The sequence below is a fragment of the Bacillus rossius genome, chromosome 14 (assembly GCF_032445375.1).
Source record: "Bacillus rossius redtenbacheri isolate Brsri chromosome 14, Brsri_v3, whole genome shotgun sequence".
NCBI classification, from domain to species: Eukaryota; Metazoa; Arthropoda; class Insecta; order Phasmatodea; family Bacillidae; genus Bacillus; species Bacillus rossius.
The window spans coordinates 47534448-47552428 of NC_086341.1; the positions used below are offsets into that span (position 1 = coordinate 47534448).

Sequence of the window (17981 nt, forward strand, 5' to 3'; positions counted from 1 at the left end):
AACATTACTAATTGAAACTTTATTTCTTTTCTTGATAAACAACTTCACAGAAGGATCAGGCAGGGGGAGACACATCGGGAACAATGGCCAGACAGCTTGGAGAGTGGCTGGTGACTCTTCCGGTCTCACTGTGTAGCTGTGCACTGGTTATTACTGGCAGTACCTCACTTATTACAGTTTGCAGAACTCCTAGCCGACTGACAACTAGACATCTGCGAATTGTGATTTTTTAGTTCGAATCGAATTCGAATCGAATTTCAAAAAAATTCACGAGTTTCGAATTTTTTTCGAATCGAATTTGAGATTGAGAATAATTATTATTAAAATAACATTGATAATTAAAATTTTTTTAACATAGGCCTATCACCTTTGAAAAACTTGTAAGTACCGTATCAATAATTTAAATGTCCGTTATTCTCTGAAAATCATACTAATTACTGTTTTTTGTAAATTTACAGACTGGCAATCATTAGTGTGTTTGAACGTTTGACAGTTTTATTTGGTTATTTTAAAAAGTGGAACATGGCTACACACATTATTTACAGTAAAACTTAGGGCGCGGTTACAAGGGACCCTGAACTACTTCAGGTGAACATGTTTAAGTAAACACGTTTACAAACGCGAAAGTGTACGGTTACACGGTAGTTGCTGAAAAGTGTGTTCAGTTCTAAAACCGATTGTCTACTGTGAACGAATGACTGTTGTTGATCTTCTCTATTTTGTATCCAGAAAACGCGGGATTTTCTCACTTGTTTATACAGTATTATAAGCAGAAATGGAATGTGTTTTCATATTGCACAATATTTTTTTTATAAATCGGGAATTCAAACAACATGCACAGTAAAAATTCTTAAACTTATTTTTTATTATTTTTTGAGCGAGAGTACGTATCTCAGTTTTAAGAAAATTAAGGTCAGGATCAATTAAAAAAATTATATATATAATTACCTGTTGATTTTTTTTATTGCATTCAGTAAAATATTACTCAAACTTGTGCCAGGAACACTTTCCATCTTGAATTTCTGCAAAGGACTGTTTATATTCTAAACAGCCAATCAGAGGCTAATGTAGAAGATATGTAAATCTGAACTACTTTGCCAACCTGTTTAAGTTAAATGGGAAATGGCCTCGAACGAAACATGTTCATACTGTGTGTAACCGCACTCAACAGCTGAACATGTTCACCTGAAGTAGTTCAGATTCCCGTGTAACCGCGCCCTTATTTTCACTTTTCATGGGGTCAAAGAAAAAAAATTAAAAAGCGGGAAAGTGTAAATAAAGGGAATACCATAAAAAGTATCACACCTTACCATATTTAGCATGTTTGACTTTCAAGGATAAAAATATTAATAAAAATATCACAGCATAAGGAAGTTGTACAAAAGAGAAATAACAAATTACCTACCGTTTTTATCGCTTAAGCATCGCTCATTTTATTCTAAAATCAAGTTTGAAAATTAGGGGCGAGACCGTTGGTGCTACTATTTTGCAAAAAAAAAAAAAAAAAAAAAAAAAAAATTCTATAAAAACAAAACCTATTCATGGAAAGTACGTTTATTTAAAAAGTAGACTTTGCGAAAGCACGCCAAATAATTTAAATTAATGAGTGATGCAATAAAACCATTTTATTCAACGTAAAAAAAATAAACCCTTAACAAGAACGTAATTTGTAACTAAATGCATAACGATCGTGCGGGTTAACTCTGTTGCTAACAGAGCGCGCGCGTGCATGTAGTCTGCGAGCTATCGATATCAATCTTCGACTACGTGCGCGCGATCTATACGGTAATACAGGAATCAACACAACCAAACTGGCGCTGCTTACGTTTTTACGACTCCCGAGACGTTAAAGATGAAGTTTATAACTTTTAAAAACGTCTTTAAAACACGATTTACAATCAGATTACTTATAATAGGATTAATTAAGTTAGTAAGCAGTTTTATCAGAACGAACGGCGTAAACTGCGTAAAGCAAAAGGCGCGTTGTAAACAAAGGGAATTTATTACATTACATCAAATGAGGTTAAAACGGGACAGAAATAAAAAGGTTCAAATAACGGGAAAACGTAAATAACGGTAACTTAAATAAGGGGTTTCGCTGTATAATTTTTGAAAGTGGATGTGATCGTCCATTTACGTTTCTTTAAAACTTGAGGGGGAGGGGGGGGATGTCTTATATTAGTGTATCCCGGCCAGATTTTGCAAGTCGAATTATTGTAAAATGAATTCGATTCGAATTTACGAATCGAATATCAAAAAGTTCGAACTCGAATTCGGAAATTTCGAATATTCGCAGAACCCTACTGACAACCAAACAACAATAAATACATTAATAAAAAACCAAAGAACAGTTTAAAAAAAATATATATAAATATGTATAGTCACGCAGTAAGATAGGTAACAGTGACTAACCACGCTTAAAATAAATATAATTGAAATGTTACAAACAATACCAATATAAAATATCAAGCTTCATCCAGAATTCACACTTCATCAAACCGTTGACCCCCGAGGTGGCAAAATGGTTCATCAAGGAATGTTTCTTCTATTACTCAAGTGTGCCTGTAAAATACAAACAACAAGTCATAAATACCAAACTTAAACACTTATAAATACTGAAATAACAATGTCATAAAATAAGAAACATGTGCTGTTATTACAAATTATAGGGACTAGTTAGCATGATATATAAAATACACAGCAAAGCATATAAGTACAACATATTGTCGCGGTTCGAAATTTTGCAGGGTTTTTGAAATCAAATTTGGGGACTTTACTGATGGGACTCTGGGGCGCGCTGTCGTTACAGGCCGCCCGGTGTGGCCTGCATGTCTGGGTAGAGGGGGGTAGCCTTCTCAGCTGTCCTGGTTAGTTGTTTAGTAAATTTGGCTTCAATAACCAGCGTTTGTTATGGTAGGCGCGGCGGTGCGCGAGAATTTCAGCGCAAGTGAGTGTTATCTCGGGGCTCGCTCAGGGGGAGGCTATGCCTCTCTCCTGTGGTAACGACTTGCTCAGTGTCATAGTTTGGAAATGTGAGGTTCGTTCAGGTGTTCAAGGGCAGGAGAGACCCCTTCGTTAGTTTTTAAGTAAGAGATCAAAAAATGTTCTGCTTATTGGAAAATGTGAGTGTTGAATTATGTTTTTTTTTAATGTTTAATTATAAATTATGGTTTAATGTATTAGAAAGGATTAGGGAAGTGCTTAGTGAGTTCTCTCTCTCTTTTTTTTATGGTCCTTCAGTAGTTAAGTACTGAAGAGATTGTTGTATTTTAATCACTATCTGAAAATGTTCTTTTAGACTGATTTTGCTTCTTTAAGTTTAAAAATAAAATGTAAAGTCATTTTAATTTAGTATTAAGTTATTTTTTCAAAATCTCCTTTAATTTATCTCTCACCTGACATCCTGTACGGGATGATGAACCTATTCACTTCGATCCTAGGTACATTAAACTATTTTATTAAGTTAAGAGGAATTGTGACTAATGACTTTCGCAAATTATAAGTTGATGCAAAGCGAGTATGTGCTGACCCCCCCTCCCCCCTCTCCGCCAAGGAAGTTAAAGAAACCTCGATATAGTTTGCGATGGATTTAATTACATTTTACTTGATTGATTTAAATAAGATGTAATATTTTATTAAACTTTATTTATTTTATTGTTTAAGATTTGTAAACACACACAACAATATAACACTGAAATGCAAATTAGTACAATTTTTAGCACTGAAATGTAACCAAAAACATGAAATCAATTGGCATTTTGACAGAACTAACTGAAATTACAAAAGTTATAATCTTAAGATGGCAAATTCATTGAATGGAATAAATTTATTTAGCATGAAGTTAGTACAAAATGTATGAACTAATTGGATTAGGAAAAAAAATTATATTATATTTGATCTTGCATCTCTTATTAGAAACATTATTTAACATTAATAACATTGGCACTATTCTAAAAATAAATAAACAAATATATATTTTTTTTCAATAAACTTTTTTCAGAGTACAGTAGTTATGTTCTAGACATGCTCATTACAAATTATTTTATTGTATAAGTGCATCATGTGTTCTAGCCATACTAAATGTGCAACTATAAACTGTAATGAGGTGGGGAAAAAATTAAAAGTTATAAAAAAGCAGCTAGATATAATTTTTTTTTTGTGATTTCCTGCACAGTTACTACCATGTTTAACCATGTATGGGTCACCCATTTTATGGCGATTTTTTGTTAAATTACATGTAGTGCTATTCTTATGCAAGTTTTACATTTTGGTTGAAAAAATTAACATTGCATTGAGTGGTTGAATATTTGCTTAAATAACAAGCCTGTGTTGGATTTTAATGAATATGTTACGGATAAGTATGAATTCCAGCCGCATGTCCTTGCGTACAGCAGAGACAGGGGGCGCAACAGAACAGGTGAAATATGGCCACTAAAAATACTGCATGTTGAGAAATGCCAACATCAAAAATTAAGTTTTAAATACCTATAAAGAAAACATTAGTTCCAAATTTTTCGAATGGTGTTTTAACGGAGTGATGCATTGAGTATAGTTGCAAACTATTACAATATGGAAATTTTTTTTTGTCAATAATGAATTATCTTGGTAGCAATGAATTAAGCATGGCTGCCATGTGCACGAGTGTGTTTGTGTGTATATTTTTGCAATAAAAACAGAAGTTATAATTTTTAACACTCATACTTTGCAGCTACGCAGTTTTTAAGTATTGAAAGAAGAAGAAAAAAAAGGAAAAAAAAAAAAAAGATCTTTAACATTGTGTTTTAGTTGTTCTGTATTGGGAAAATAGATAATATTTAACATTTATGGTGCAGATTCCCAGCAACGAATGACACAAAAAATGTAGGTAGCCAACTTTATCTTTCGAAAAGTTAACTATTTTAGGTTGCCAACATACACAACATAAAAAAATTCAGACCTATAAATAACCACGGCCTCAAAGAAGCAAAAAGGCAACAATTGCAAAAGAAAAAAAAATTAGCAAATAAATTTTAAATAAATGAAAATTATATATAAAATAATGTAAAGCAAATTAAGAGAACTAAAATTCCTCAAAACTAGTGATGAAGGTACAAAGGCAGGACCTTGGCGATGCGAGCGAAGGGCTCCCGGTCGAGCAGGGAGTAGGCCGTGCAGAGCAGCAGCAGGGCAGCCGCGTGCAGGGACTCGTGGCCGTAGCTGAACAGGTCCAGTCCCAGCTCCAGGCCCGTGCCGAAGTCACACTCGTCCCCGGCGATGCTGGCCGCCGTCAGCACCGGCTGCAGGGCCTCCATGTGGCCCACACGCTCCTCCTCGCTCCTGCTGGCCGCTACCCGCTTCAGGACGCTCCTCAGGCTGCCTGGAACATCACACACCACTCAGTACACGCTCCTCCTCGCTCCTGCTGGCTGCTACCCGCTTCAGGACGCTCCTCAGTCTGCCTGGAACACCACACACCACTCAGTACACGCTCCTCCTCGCTCCTGCTGGCTGCTACCCGCTTCAGGACGCTCCTCAGGCTGCCTGGAACACCACACACCACTCAGTACACGCTCCTCCTCGCTCCTGCTGGCCGCTACCCGCTTCAGGACGCTCCTCAGGCTGCCTGGAACATCACACACCACTCAGTACACGCTCATCCTCGCTCCTGCTGGCTGCTACCCGCTTCAGGACGCTCCTCAGTCTGCCTGGAACACCACACACCACTCAGTACACGCTCCTCCTCGCTCCTGCTGGCTGCTACCCGCTTCAGGACGCTCCTCAGGCTGCCTGGAACATCACACACCACTCAGTACACGCTCCTCCTCGCTGCTGCTGGCTGCTACCCGCTTCAGGACGCTCCTCAGGCTGCCTGGAACATCACACACCACTCAGTACACGCTCATCCTCGCTCCTGCTGGCTGCTACCCGCTTCAGGACGCTCCTCAGGCTGCCTGGAACATCACACACCACTCAGTACACGCTCCTCCTCGCTGCTGCTGGCTGCTACCCGCTTCAGGACGCTCCTCAGGCTGCCTGGAACATCACACACCACTCAGTACACGCTCCTCCTCGCTGCTGCTGGCTGCTACCCGCTTCAGGACGCTCCTCAGGCTGCCTGGAACACCACACACCACTCAGTACACGCTCCTCCTCGCTCCTGCTGGCTGCTACCCGCTTCAGGACGCTCCTCAGGCTGCCTGGAACACCACACACCACTCAGTACACGCTCCTCCTCGCTCCTGCTGGCCGCTACCCGCTTCAGGACGCTCCTCAGGCTGCCTGGAACACCACACACCACTCAGTACACGCTCCTCCTCGCTCCTGCTGGCCGCTACCCGCTTCAGGACGCTCCTCAGGCTGCCTGGAACACCACACACCACTCAGTACACGCTCCTCCTCGCTCCTGCTGGCCGCTACCCGCTTCAGGACGCTCCTCAGGCTGCCTGGAACATCACACACCACTCAGTACACGCTCCTCCTCGCTGCTGCTGGCTGCTACCCGCTTCAGGACGCTCCTCAGGCTGCCTGGAACACCACACACCACTCAGTACACGCTCCTCCTCGCTGCTGCTGGCTGCTACCCGCTTCAGGACGCTCCTCAGGCTGCCTGGAACATCACACACCACTCAGTACACGCTCCTCCTCGCTCCTGCTGGCCGCTACCCGCTTCAGGACGCTCCTCAGGCTGCCTGGAACATCACACACCACTCAGTACACGCTCCTCCTCGCTGCTGCTGGCTGCTACCCGCTTCAGGACGCTCCTCAGGCTGCCTGGAACACCACACACCACTCAGTACACGCTCCTCCTCGCTGCTGCTGGCTGCTACCCGCTTCAGGACGCTCCTCAGGCTGCCTGGAACACCACACACCACTCAGTACACGCTCCTCCTCGCTGCTGCTGGCTGCTACCCGCTTCAGGACGCTCCTCAGGCTGCCTGGAACACCACACACCACTCAGTACACGCTCCTCCTCGCTGCTGCTGGCTGCTACCCGCTTCAGGACGCTCCTCAGGCTGCCTGGAACACCACACACCACTCAGTACACGCTCCTCCTCGCTGCTGCTGGCTGCTACCCGCTTCAGGACGCTCCTCAGGCTGCCTGGAACATCACACACCACTCAGTACACGCTCCTCCTCGCTCCTGCTGGCTGCTACCCGCTTCAGGACGCTCCTCAGGCTGCCTGGAACACCACACACCACTCAGTACACGCTCCTCCTCGCTGCTGCTGGCTGCTACCCGCTTCAGGACGCTCCTCAGGCTGCCTGGAACACCACACACCACTCAGTACACGCTCCTCCTCGCTGCTGCTGGCTGCTACCCGCTTCAGGACGCTCCTCAGGCTGCCTGGAACATCACACACCACTCAGTACACGCTCCTCCTCGCTCCTGCTGGCTGCTACCCGCTTCAGGACGCTCCTCAGGCTGCCTGGAACACCACACACCACTCAGTACACGCTCCTCCTCGCTGCTGCTGGCTGCTACCCGCTTCAGGACGCTCCTCAGGCTGCCTGGAACACCACACACCACTCAGTACACGCTCCTCCTCGCTGCTGCTGGCTGCTACCCGCTTCAGGACGCTCCTCAGGCTGCCTGGAACATCACACACCACTCAGTACACGCTCCTCCTCGCTCCTGCTGGCTGCTACCCGCTTCAGGACGCTCCTCAGGCTGCCTGGAACACCACACACCACTCAGTACACGCTCCTCCTCGCTGCTGCTGGCTGCTACCCGCTTCAGGACGCTCCTCAGGCTGCCTGGAACACCACACACCACTCAGTACACGCTCCTCCTCGCTGCTGCTGGCTGCTACCCGCTTCAGGACGCTCCTCAGGCTGCCTGGAACATCACACACCACTCAGTACACGCTCCTCCTCGCTCCTGCTGGCTGCTACCCGCTTCAGGACGCTCCTCAGGCTGCCTGGAACATCACACACCACTCAGTACACGCTCCTCCTCGCTGCTGCTGGCTGCTACCCGCTTCAGGACGCTCCTCAGGCTGCCTGGAACATCACACACCACTCAGTACACGCTCCTCCTCGCTCCTGCTGGCTGCTACCCGCTTCAGGACGCTCCTCGGGCTGCCTGGAACATCACACACCACTCAGTACACGCTCCTCCTCGCTGCTGCTGGCTGCTACCCGCTTCAGGACGCTCCTCAGGCTGCCTGGAACACCACACACCACTCAGTACACGCTCCTCCTCGCTGCTGCTGGCTGCTACCCGCTTCAGGACGCTCCTCAGGCTGCCTGGAACATCACACACCACTCAGTACACGCTCCTCCTCGCTCCTGCTGGCTGCTACCCGCTTCAGGACGCTCCTCAGGCTGCCTGGAACACCACACACCACTCAGTACACGCTCCTCCTCGCTCCTGCTGGCCGCTACCCGCTTCAGGACGCTCCTCAGGCTGCCTGGAACACCACACACCACTCAGTACACGCTCCTCCTCGCTCCTGCTGGCTGCTACCCGCTTCAGGACGCTCCTCAGGCTGCCTGGAACACCACACACCACTCAGTACACGCTCCTCCTCGCTGCTGCTGGCTGCTACCCGCTTCAGGACGCTCCTCAGGCTGCCTGGAACATCACACACCACTCAGTACACGCTCCTCCTCGCTGCTGCTGGCTGCTACCCGCTTCAGGACGCTCCTCAGGCTGCCTGGAACATCACACACCACTCAGTACACGCTCCTCCTCGCTCCTGCTGGCTGCTACCCGCTTCAGGACGCTCCTCAGGCTGCCTGGAACACCACACACCACTCAGTACACGCTCCTCCTCGCTGCTGCTGGCTGCTACCCGCTTCAGGACGCTCCTCAGGCTGCCTGGAACATCACACACCACTCAGTACACGCTCCTCCTCGCTCCTGCTGGCCGCTACCCGCTTCAGGACGCTCCTCAGGCTGCCTGGAACACCACACACCACTCAGTACCTTCCGCCTGAAGTGTCTTTCCCCTGTGTTGGAATGAGTTATTATTTTCCATTGCTACCAGGAATACACGAAGCATTTTTTGATCTTAGATCAGCCAGTATTTTGGGAAAGGTTTTCCACAAAAAAAAATTTATTTTCGAGAAATTGTCCTGCAACTCGGTGTTATTGCTATCTTACCTTCTGGACTTGGCTTAAAAAATGAGAATTGCATTAAGACTGCTTACTTTTCAGACCTGTTAATGCAAAAAAATAATACGAAGAACCTTATAAATTTTAACAGTATACTCTATCAATGAAATACTCCTTTAATTTAATAAATTGATAAGTCTTAAGAAAAAATGATAATCAACCACAATTTTTTTTTTTACATTTTCCAATGCTTGATACTGTAAATGTAAAAACAATTTGTGCACCCAAACTGCTTTTGAACAAAGCTAAGTACTGTAGGGATGTTTCGTAACTCCCTACATTTGGTCACTTTACATTCTAAGGTCAATTGTAATCCATCCACTTTGTAATACATCTACTGAGCCACAAAACAAACAGTTCTGTGACAAAATGCCAGACGCACTACACCAACTCCAAATCTAAACACACCATCTTCATAAATTCTGAATTGTCAAACTACAAGTTTGATGCATGTCTCTTCCTCATAAATGGTTCAAACACACAGAATAGTGTTGACATGCACATCAATTAACACTCAAACTAATTCTCCATTCTTAACTGGTTGCTTCATATAAACAAGCTTTTAAATTAAAAAACCTAAACCACAAATTATTGAAATTTAAGTAAATATGCAACTATGTAAATTGCAATTTTCCAGATTGATGGTTTAGTTTTAATAAGAATTGATTGCCACTGCAACAAACACGTCAAGACATAAATCATAAACAGTAATTAAAGAACATGACAGCATTCATAACATTTTTATTGCTACGAAAAAAGGAAAGTGCTGCCGTGACCTGACAAGAAAAAAAGTCACAGTGTTGCCAGGAGTTTAAGGTGGGTACGAGTGCAACTGGCGAGGAACGCCAACAGCGATGCAGCACGAACCTTCGGACAGCGGAAGAGGTCTGTAGCCCAGCTCAGTCTTCTTGTTGTACGGCACAACGATCCCAGCTTTGTGGAACGTCCGAGCCACGACTCTGCTCTCCCGGTCCTTCATCCTGGCAGTGAAGGTGTCCAAGTCAAAGCCCTTGTCTCTCGCCCATGACTGGACAGCATCCTGAACCTTCTTCAGTTTCATCTTACGAAAAGGGTCGCACACCCTCCTCGAAGATTCAAGGTACGAGCTGTAAGCACCACAGGAAAACTACTTGACAAGTAAAAAAACCTGATGTCAGCAAACACAACAACAATAAACACTTACAAGACACCACCTTCCAAATGGACTACTGTTGGAACCAGATACCCTGAAGAGACAATTGTATGGTCTCAACTCAGCAACTAGTCCTCTGTGGACTTTTGATTGTTAGAGATCATGAGACAATGGACCTGGGTCAATGACTCATATTACGAGCAGCGAGATGGTTCACAGCTGAATGTCATGTTGCCACAAGCTTCTGAGCACGGCCGTGCTATGTGAACACTACCTAGACCCTTGACAACAGGTTCAGTTTCTCCGAGATGTTTCACACCGCACAAACATGCACCGCAATGTCCAGGACGAGTCTGGCTCGCGAGGCAGCAGCACTCACTTGACGGCACCGAACAGGTTCTCTGCGACGGGCGTGACGACGCAGTCGACGGCGGCAGAGTTGCTGGCGACGAAGCACGGCCGAGCGAGCGGCTCGTCCCTGAAGTAGCCCATGTGGAACCTCTTCTTGTCGTCTCCCCTCAGCACCGTCTGCCGCAACCACCACACGCACACCACTGGCAGTTCACGCTTCTTCCATGCTTCACCATCAATACCATGACAAGCACTAATGCATTCACAAGTTGTTTAACACTTACACGTAACTGATTTAATAATATTTTGCAATAAGCCATTTTACAAATTAAAAAAAAATATGATTTCCAATACATTTGGAATGAAAAATCGTAGCATATTTCACAAACAATTCATACTGAAAAACCCTGAAAACAAGCTTTCTCATTCAGGCATTGCATCAACGAAGACAGTTTCCATACGTGGGGAGGTCCCAAGTTCTTTGGGATCCTGCACAAGCTTAAAAAATAGAAATAAAAAAACCAACAGTTATTAGTTAATCAGATACAACCATAGTGCAGTTAGTATTTTTACCCTTTCTTAGTACAGAGCTAGGGAGTGAACTTCTACGTCAGTTGATGTCATTGTGTGGTTTTCGAGTCCAGGAAGTGAAGCATGCACTGTCAACTTGAACTTCTGGGTAAATATGTAGAGTTGCGGTATATGCGAAAAAAAATGCTAAAAATCCAAAAATACTTTTATTCTATGCTCTTTCACTTCCTCTTTTCAAATCAACCGGCGGAGATAAGAAATTCCAAATACTTTAGGAGATATCGAATTTTTTAATTTTCATCACAATACCTGCGTATTCATGCTGCGAATACCATTGTTTCTTGTTTACGAGTATCTATTATGTTTCTTATTGGACAATTTTGTCACGTGACAGTTCCATGATTGGCCAATTTTGTCACGTGACAGTTCCGTGATTGGCCAGTATTCAAATGAACCAATACGTGATTATTTATTTATTTATTAATGTTCCGTCGGAGGTATCGCGACGTAGGTGAACGACATCATTTCCTTATAATGGCAAAGGAAATGTACCCGCCTCCAACTTAGGTGGGTTTTTAACGTTTCTAATTTTAAAGTCTTATTTTTTATTTGGATATTGTTGCGAAAGTAATAAGTAACAAAAAATTTTACGTGAGTTGTAAATGTTCATCATTTTTCCGGGTTTGTTATGTCAGGTCAGTTACATTATAAATACTTTAAAACTACAGAACCATTGAAATTAAATCATATTATTTTTAATGTACGCTTAGTTTGAAAGTATTCATAATGTAACTGACCTGACCTAATCGACCATTTTATTTATTACACATCCACGAACACATGGCAAAATAACAAAAATGGCATCGTTCGAATGGTTGTACAGGTGTTGTATTGCTAAATTAAAAAATTCGATATCTCCTAAAGTATTTGGAATTTCTTATCTCCGCCAAATTTAATGAAAAGGGGAAGTGAAAGAGCATATAATAAAAGTAATTTCAGATTTTTAGAATTTTTTTTTCGCAGATACCGCTACTCTACATGTTCAAAATTAAAAAATTTGATATCTCCTAAAGTATTTGGAATTTCTTATCTCCGCCGGTTTTAATGAAAAGAGGAAGTGAAAGAGCATATAATAAAAGTAATTTCAGATTTTTAGAATTTTTTTTCCGCAAATACCGCTACTCTACATGTTCAAAATTAAAAAATTCGATATCTCCTACAGTATTTGGAATTTCTTATCTCCGCCGGTTGATTTGAAAAGAGGAAGTGAAAGAGCAAAGAATAAAAGTATTTTCAAATTTTTAGCATTTTTTTTCGCATATATCGCTACTCTACATATTTACCAACTTCTGACAACGTTGATGATACAGTTGCCAATACTTTCCGGGGAATCAGCAGCAAACATCGCAGAGAGAGTTCCTGAGATTCATCCATGTGCAGCGTCTTTCCTCACCATGCCTTACCGAACCCTGAGCTACCGTGAATGTTGAAGGAATCTGTGTCTACTTCTTGTCATCTGAACTGATAAACATGTTTAGTTATTTCATCACAGCAATCAGCCAACACAAATACTTTACTATCAGCTATTACTAATTTATTACCAGGTCTGGGTTGATCAAAGAGATGTTTAATTAAAATATTAAAATGTTAGTATTTATTTTTTCTTGAATTTGACACAAGTGCCCATATTAATTCAAATATTAACTTATAATAGCAAATTATCCTCGCCATACAATACAAACTAAATGCTTCATTTGTGCAAAAACCCAATTTTTAATTATTGTTTTTCAGAGTGCTTTTAATGTATGATATTTAATACTAAGTGTGTTCAATTCAAGTGATATTGGCTCAAAGTAATCACCCACACACACACACATGACCATTCATTCTCATCCTACATAATAATTATTATTATCTTTTCAATGTATAACAAACTTGACACAGTTGTGGCATTACAGTTGAGTCCCAAGTAGGGCCGTAGCATCACGACAGTTCACAGAAAATTTGGCACCTTAACGCGGGGTACGACTTACGTCATGGCAACTGGCCAGCGATAACATAATTTTGTTCATTTTTGACATGTTTGACCTTGGTAATTACAAAGAGTAAACGTTGGTGAAGAAGTCGACAACCACATAGAGCAGTCTCAGCTTGCTGCAGTTGGACCGACTCGTCGCGCGAGCGCACCTGGAACTCTGGCGGGTCGTAGTAGTATCGCCAGCGAGCGAGCAGCTCCGACACCTCGGCTGAGTCTGATTCCCGCAGCTGGCCGGACACCACCTCGTACGGCCCCACCAGCGACAGTCCGCAGTCCCTCAGGGCATCTGCGAGCACCCGCAAAGACACTTCAAACAAGTCCTACTGTCATTATCATGGTGACATTCACGCTTCTGCAAACAGTTCCCTTTAAATTTTGAATCTAATTATGAATTAAATATCACAGCAATTGCAAATATTGAATATTTTTCGATTTTAATTGTAACAATCAGTGAAATTTTTCTTTTCTTTTCAAGATTCACACCAGTCCAAGAAAAATTTATGCAAGATACAATAAAAAAAAAAAAAAAGGGAGGAATAATCACGGAACTATCATAAAGAGGTGTAAAATAAAATAAAACAAAAAAAAGAGGGGAGGGCTCTGGCAATATATTTTCTTAAACTAGTAAATTTTTAAGTTCAAAAGTGAATTTTTTTGATGTGATTATATACATAAAACAGAGCACTATCAATTGTTTTAAATCATAATAGGTAACTGATTATTTGTTAAATATAAAAATGATAAGCTGATAATGTTAGAAAACAAATATAATTTTCTCAATAAATAATGAATGTTCAAATTATTATTTTTTCAATTTTTTTTTTGTGAATGAGTCCCACATCATGTAGACCTATTTATCAATAACCAATAATTAAAAAAAAATTCAATTGGAAATAATAAATTGGGCATCAAATTTTTCATGAATGTCAAATATCAAATTCTTAACAGATAGAATATATGTATGTTGAATACTAGCAGACTCCTAATGCACGAGTGTGCTGAACAGTGCAGCCAAACTCACATAGATTTAGCCGAGGAAACAATTGGCCCTTGATGAAAAAAAGGGTAAAGATTTCTTTAAAGGTTATCAATTTTTTATGTATATAAACCAAGCAAAAAAAAAAAAACTCTAGAAAATGAAAGAAAAAATTTACCTTCTGGTTTTTTTGGACACAGTGATGTACAGAATTCCCAAAAACTGTAGAAGTCTTCAGGCATATCAACTAAAAACATTCGTTTGATCGAGTCTCGCACAGACACCAAAACATCTTTCGAATGAGTGTCTTTTATGAGGGAGTTCTTTACTGGTGTGTCCTTTGTTGTTTCATCTTTCGTTGGTTTATCATTTGTTGGTTTGTCTTTTGTCGGTGCGTGTTTTGTTAGTGTATGTTTTGTCGGTGTATGGTTTTTAGGTGTGTCATTTGTTGGTTTGTCTTTTGTCGGTGCGAGTTTTGTCGGTGTATGGTTTTTAGGTGTGTCATTTGTTGGTTTGTCTTTTGTCGGTGCGAGTTTTGTCTGTGTATGGTTTTTAGGTGTGTCATTTTTTGGTGCGAGTTTTGTTAGTGTATGTTTTGTTGGTGTATGGTTTTCAGATGTGTCATTTGTTGGTTTGTCTCTTGCATGAATGTCCTTGGTGCGAGTGTCCGCCGCAGATGCCTCCTGCGGAGACTTGAGCCTCTTGAGGCCGCCGTGAGACTGCTTCTGGAAACAAAACACGACGGCTAGGCTGGGCTTATCTGGCCTTGACACAGACCACCATCTTCCGTTCACAGTTATCAGTAAATTACTCCAAGTGATCATTCGACATGAAACCACGGTGTTCAAGGAACATGTGCTCTCTCAGTCCTTTTCTTCCAAACCCCCGCACCCGCCAGCCAGACTCAAACCTACTGCAGAATCAAGCAAAGGACATGCGATGAGGAATAATTTCACAAGTGCAGTTGTAACAAGCTGTGTCCCTGTGGCCGGCGGGCGTTCAGGCGCGTGAGCCGTGCGGTCCTCGACACGGACGCAGTGGTGGCTCCGGTGGGACACGACGCACTCCCAATGAGCTGAACGCAGGAACTGACACTCGTGCTCTTCCCTCACCGTGCCGAGACTTGCGCTGTCTAGAGGAGCGACTCTAACAGCCTCGATAAAGAGAAATGCACAAACATTACCACAAATCGAGGACATTGAAATCACAATTAACCAGGGTATGTTGATTTTAATCAGCATGATTTAAATCGTGATTTAAATCATGTGATTTTTTTTTTAAAATCAGTGAACAAAATCAATTTATAATAGGATAATATGAACGTTAATATTTCCTATACTGTATTGTTTAAACCAAGTAATCATGCCTACTTACATAAAAATTGACTGCTGCAATGATAGAATAAAAATTTAATAGTACTTAATTTCTTCTACAATGTATTTATAGTTATTTTGAAACACTTGTTAAATATAGGTGGGTGGAATGTACCTTTAAATGCCACCTCATTTTCTCTCTTCTCTCCTCCACCTCATGTGTTTGTGTTGTGTGTGTGTGTGTCATATCTCCTTGGCAACAGGTTTGTCTTCCAACAATGTCAAATGCTATTTTTAGAACTGTAGGAAGGAAATTTTCAGTTCTTTGGTATGTCTGGTTTGGTTCAGTCAACATTAAGAAATTGACTGGGTACAGAAAAAGCTGCAAAACTTGTATTTTTGTTTAAAATTTTAAATAAGTAATATTTGATGTACAAGTTTTACTTTGAATACTCTCGGATGTGTGCAATTCTGAGAAAAAGAAAAAAAGGAAATTGTGGTTTTGGTTTAAATTACTTTATTTAGAACAATTGGACTATAAGACTATAAGGGATGACAGAAGTGACAAAGTTACATTTAAATATGATATATTTTCAATGATGTAGTTATTTTCTATAAGACATCTTTTTTTTTTTACTAATGTTAACCATACTAAAAATTTTCCAAAATGTATTAATCTGTTATTAATTGTACTGTTGAGCAAAGTCAAGTCATGAAAACAGTCATGAAAATGTACTGTTTATTACACAGATTACAATTTTTTATATTTTAATCAAAAAATTGTATTTTAATAAAAAAAAACCAGATTTTAATAAAAAAAAACTTGATTTTAATCCAAAAAAATCTGATTTTTTTTTATTTTTTTTTAAAAAATCAGGATTTTTTCATACCCTGCAATTAACTACATATAGACACAATTTTATAGGTGGAGAAATAGCAGTTTAATTATTGTTTTGAGTAAAACTTCCTGAGATGAAAAACCGATAAATACAACATCATTTATTAAGGCACGTACGAAGTAAGCAGATATATAATTCACTGCTGATGAGGCTTGACAGTAGGCACTAAAATGCTTTTAACTGCTGATTCAGTCACCAGGCATCCTTTTCTGCAAGGAATGTCCTTTTTTCATAACCTCAAAAGTCTGGGCAGGTTTCTGTGCCTTCCCAAGACCTTTGGCTTGTGCGACCCACTTGCAGTACCTGAAAGGCGACCCGCTACATCCGGTGATAACTAGCATTCTCTAAACCAGACCAACATAGGCGCCTTTCCGTACGACTATCCTTAACCTCACTCTCATTAAAACATAAATTTCCCTACACACATCCAACTACAAGACTTTACAGTAAGGAAGTACGTGTCACCAGTTAACAGTTGGCACGTGGAGGGGGATGGGGGGGGGAGGGGCAGCACGCTGCCAGTCTGCAAATCTCTGCACAATGAGAGCACGTGCCGACACGTACTCTCGACCATGAGTGGCGGCGTCTCCCAGCAGCACACTATCTTACAGATATTCCAAAATAAAGTTGCCTTACATTAACAATATTTTCAAAACATGAAACTACTAAAATATCGCAAAGCCATTTTTATCATCAAGTATAATTAGAGGCAATAGAAAATACAATTTCATATATATATATATATATATATATATATATATATATATATATATATATATATTTTTTAGGAGAGACCTATTCTAGAAAATTACTAATTCTTTAAGTATCACAACTCCCTTTCGAGAATGATTCGAAAACTTGTTAGGAAGTGAAACAATATCGTTTGGAATATTTATATCACTTTTCTCGGAAATAAGGCTATGAGTCAAAATTATTCCTTTCCAGGAAATGACACATAACATACCTTAACTTTCCTTTTTGGTGGATGTTTGTATTTCTTAAGATGAAGTTCATTTTTCTGGTAGCAAAGCGAACCGTATTTGCAATCAGGTCGTGTGTCATCCTCCATAACCAGCTCGTTCACAACTAACAGCAAAAGACTATTACTAGTAGAAATTTATAATCATAAAATAATCAACAAGCTGTATAACTACAAATTTCATAAAAAAATAATTTCAAGAACCAGCATACCCTAACTACCCCACTGAGGTGGCGGGGAAGCCTACTTTTCACAGACGAGAGAGCCAAACACCAGATCGTGCATCTTCGGTTTTTTTTTTGTTCATTGTAAATAAATATGGCGGTGTTGATAAAAGGATACTAATGGTCAATTAGGTTAGGTTAGCTACATTATAAATACTTTAAAACATCGTGGACGGTTGATTTGGTTAGGATAGCTACATTAAAGATACGGAAAAAAGCATGAACTACGGGGAACTTCGGGTTTTGGCTCTCTCGTCTGTGAAAAGAATGCTTCCCCCCCCCCCCTCCGCTAGGCCGTAGCTCGAGGTGGCGGCATGAAATCAAAATAATCCATAGAGTAAATAAAGTAGTAGTACCTCCATGAGTGTTATCTTCGAGCATATTATATATCTTAGAACGCATACTCGTTTAAAACCGGAGTATCAGTAACTGATCTAAGGG

The 17981-nt window shown here is 41.3% G+C and overlaps 1 protein-coding gene across 3 annotated transcripts; it reads right to left on the reverse strand.

Moving 5' to 3' along the window:
- On the reverse strand, positions 1 to 17808 carry LOC134538888 (histone PARylation factor 1). 3 transcript variants are annotated; one of them, XM_063380483.1, is made up of 8 exons: positions 17529 to 17808; positions 17302 to 17423; positions 14304 to 14850; positions 13299 to 13435; positions 10609 to 10757; positions 9965 to 10203; positions 5103 to 5356; positions 1 to 2562 (listed from the first exon to the last, which is right to left on the reverse strand). In XM_063380483.1, the coding sequence occupies exons 2-8, from the start codon at positions 17404 to 17406 to the stop codon at positions 2530 to 2532; spliced, it is 1464 nt and encodes a 487-aa protein (XP_063236553.1). In that variant the 5' UTR covers positions 17407 to 17423; positions 17529 to 17808; the 3' UTR covers positions 1 to 2529. The 3 variants fall into 3 exon arrangements, with proteins under 3 accessions (XP_063236553.1, XP_063236552.1, XP_063236554.1); XM_063380482.1 differs by having other exon boundaries at positions 17302 to 17808; XM_063380484.1 differs by lacking the exons at positions 1 to 2562; positions 5103 to 5356 and adding an exon at positions 8825 to 8878 and having other exon boundaries at positions 17302 to 17808.
- Positions 17809 to 17981: the final 173 nt, after the last annotated feature.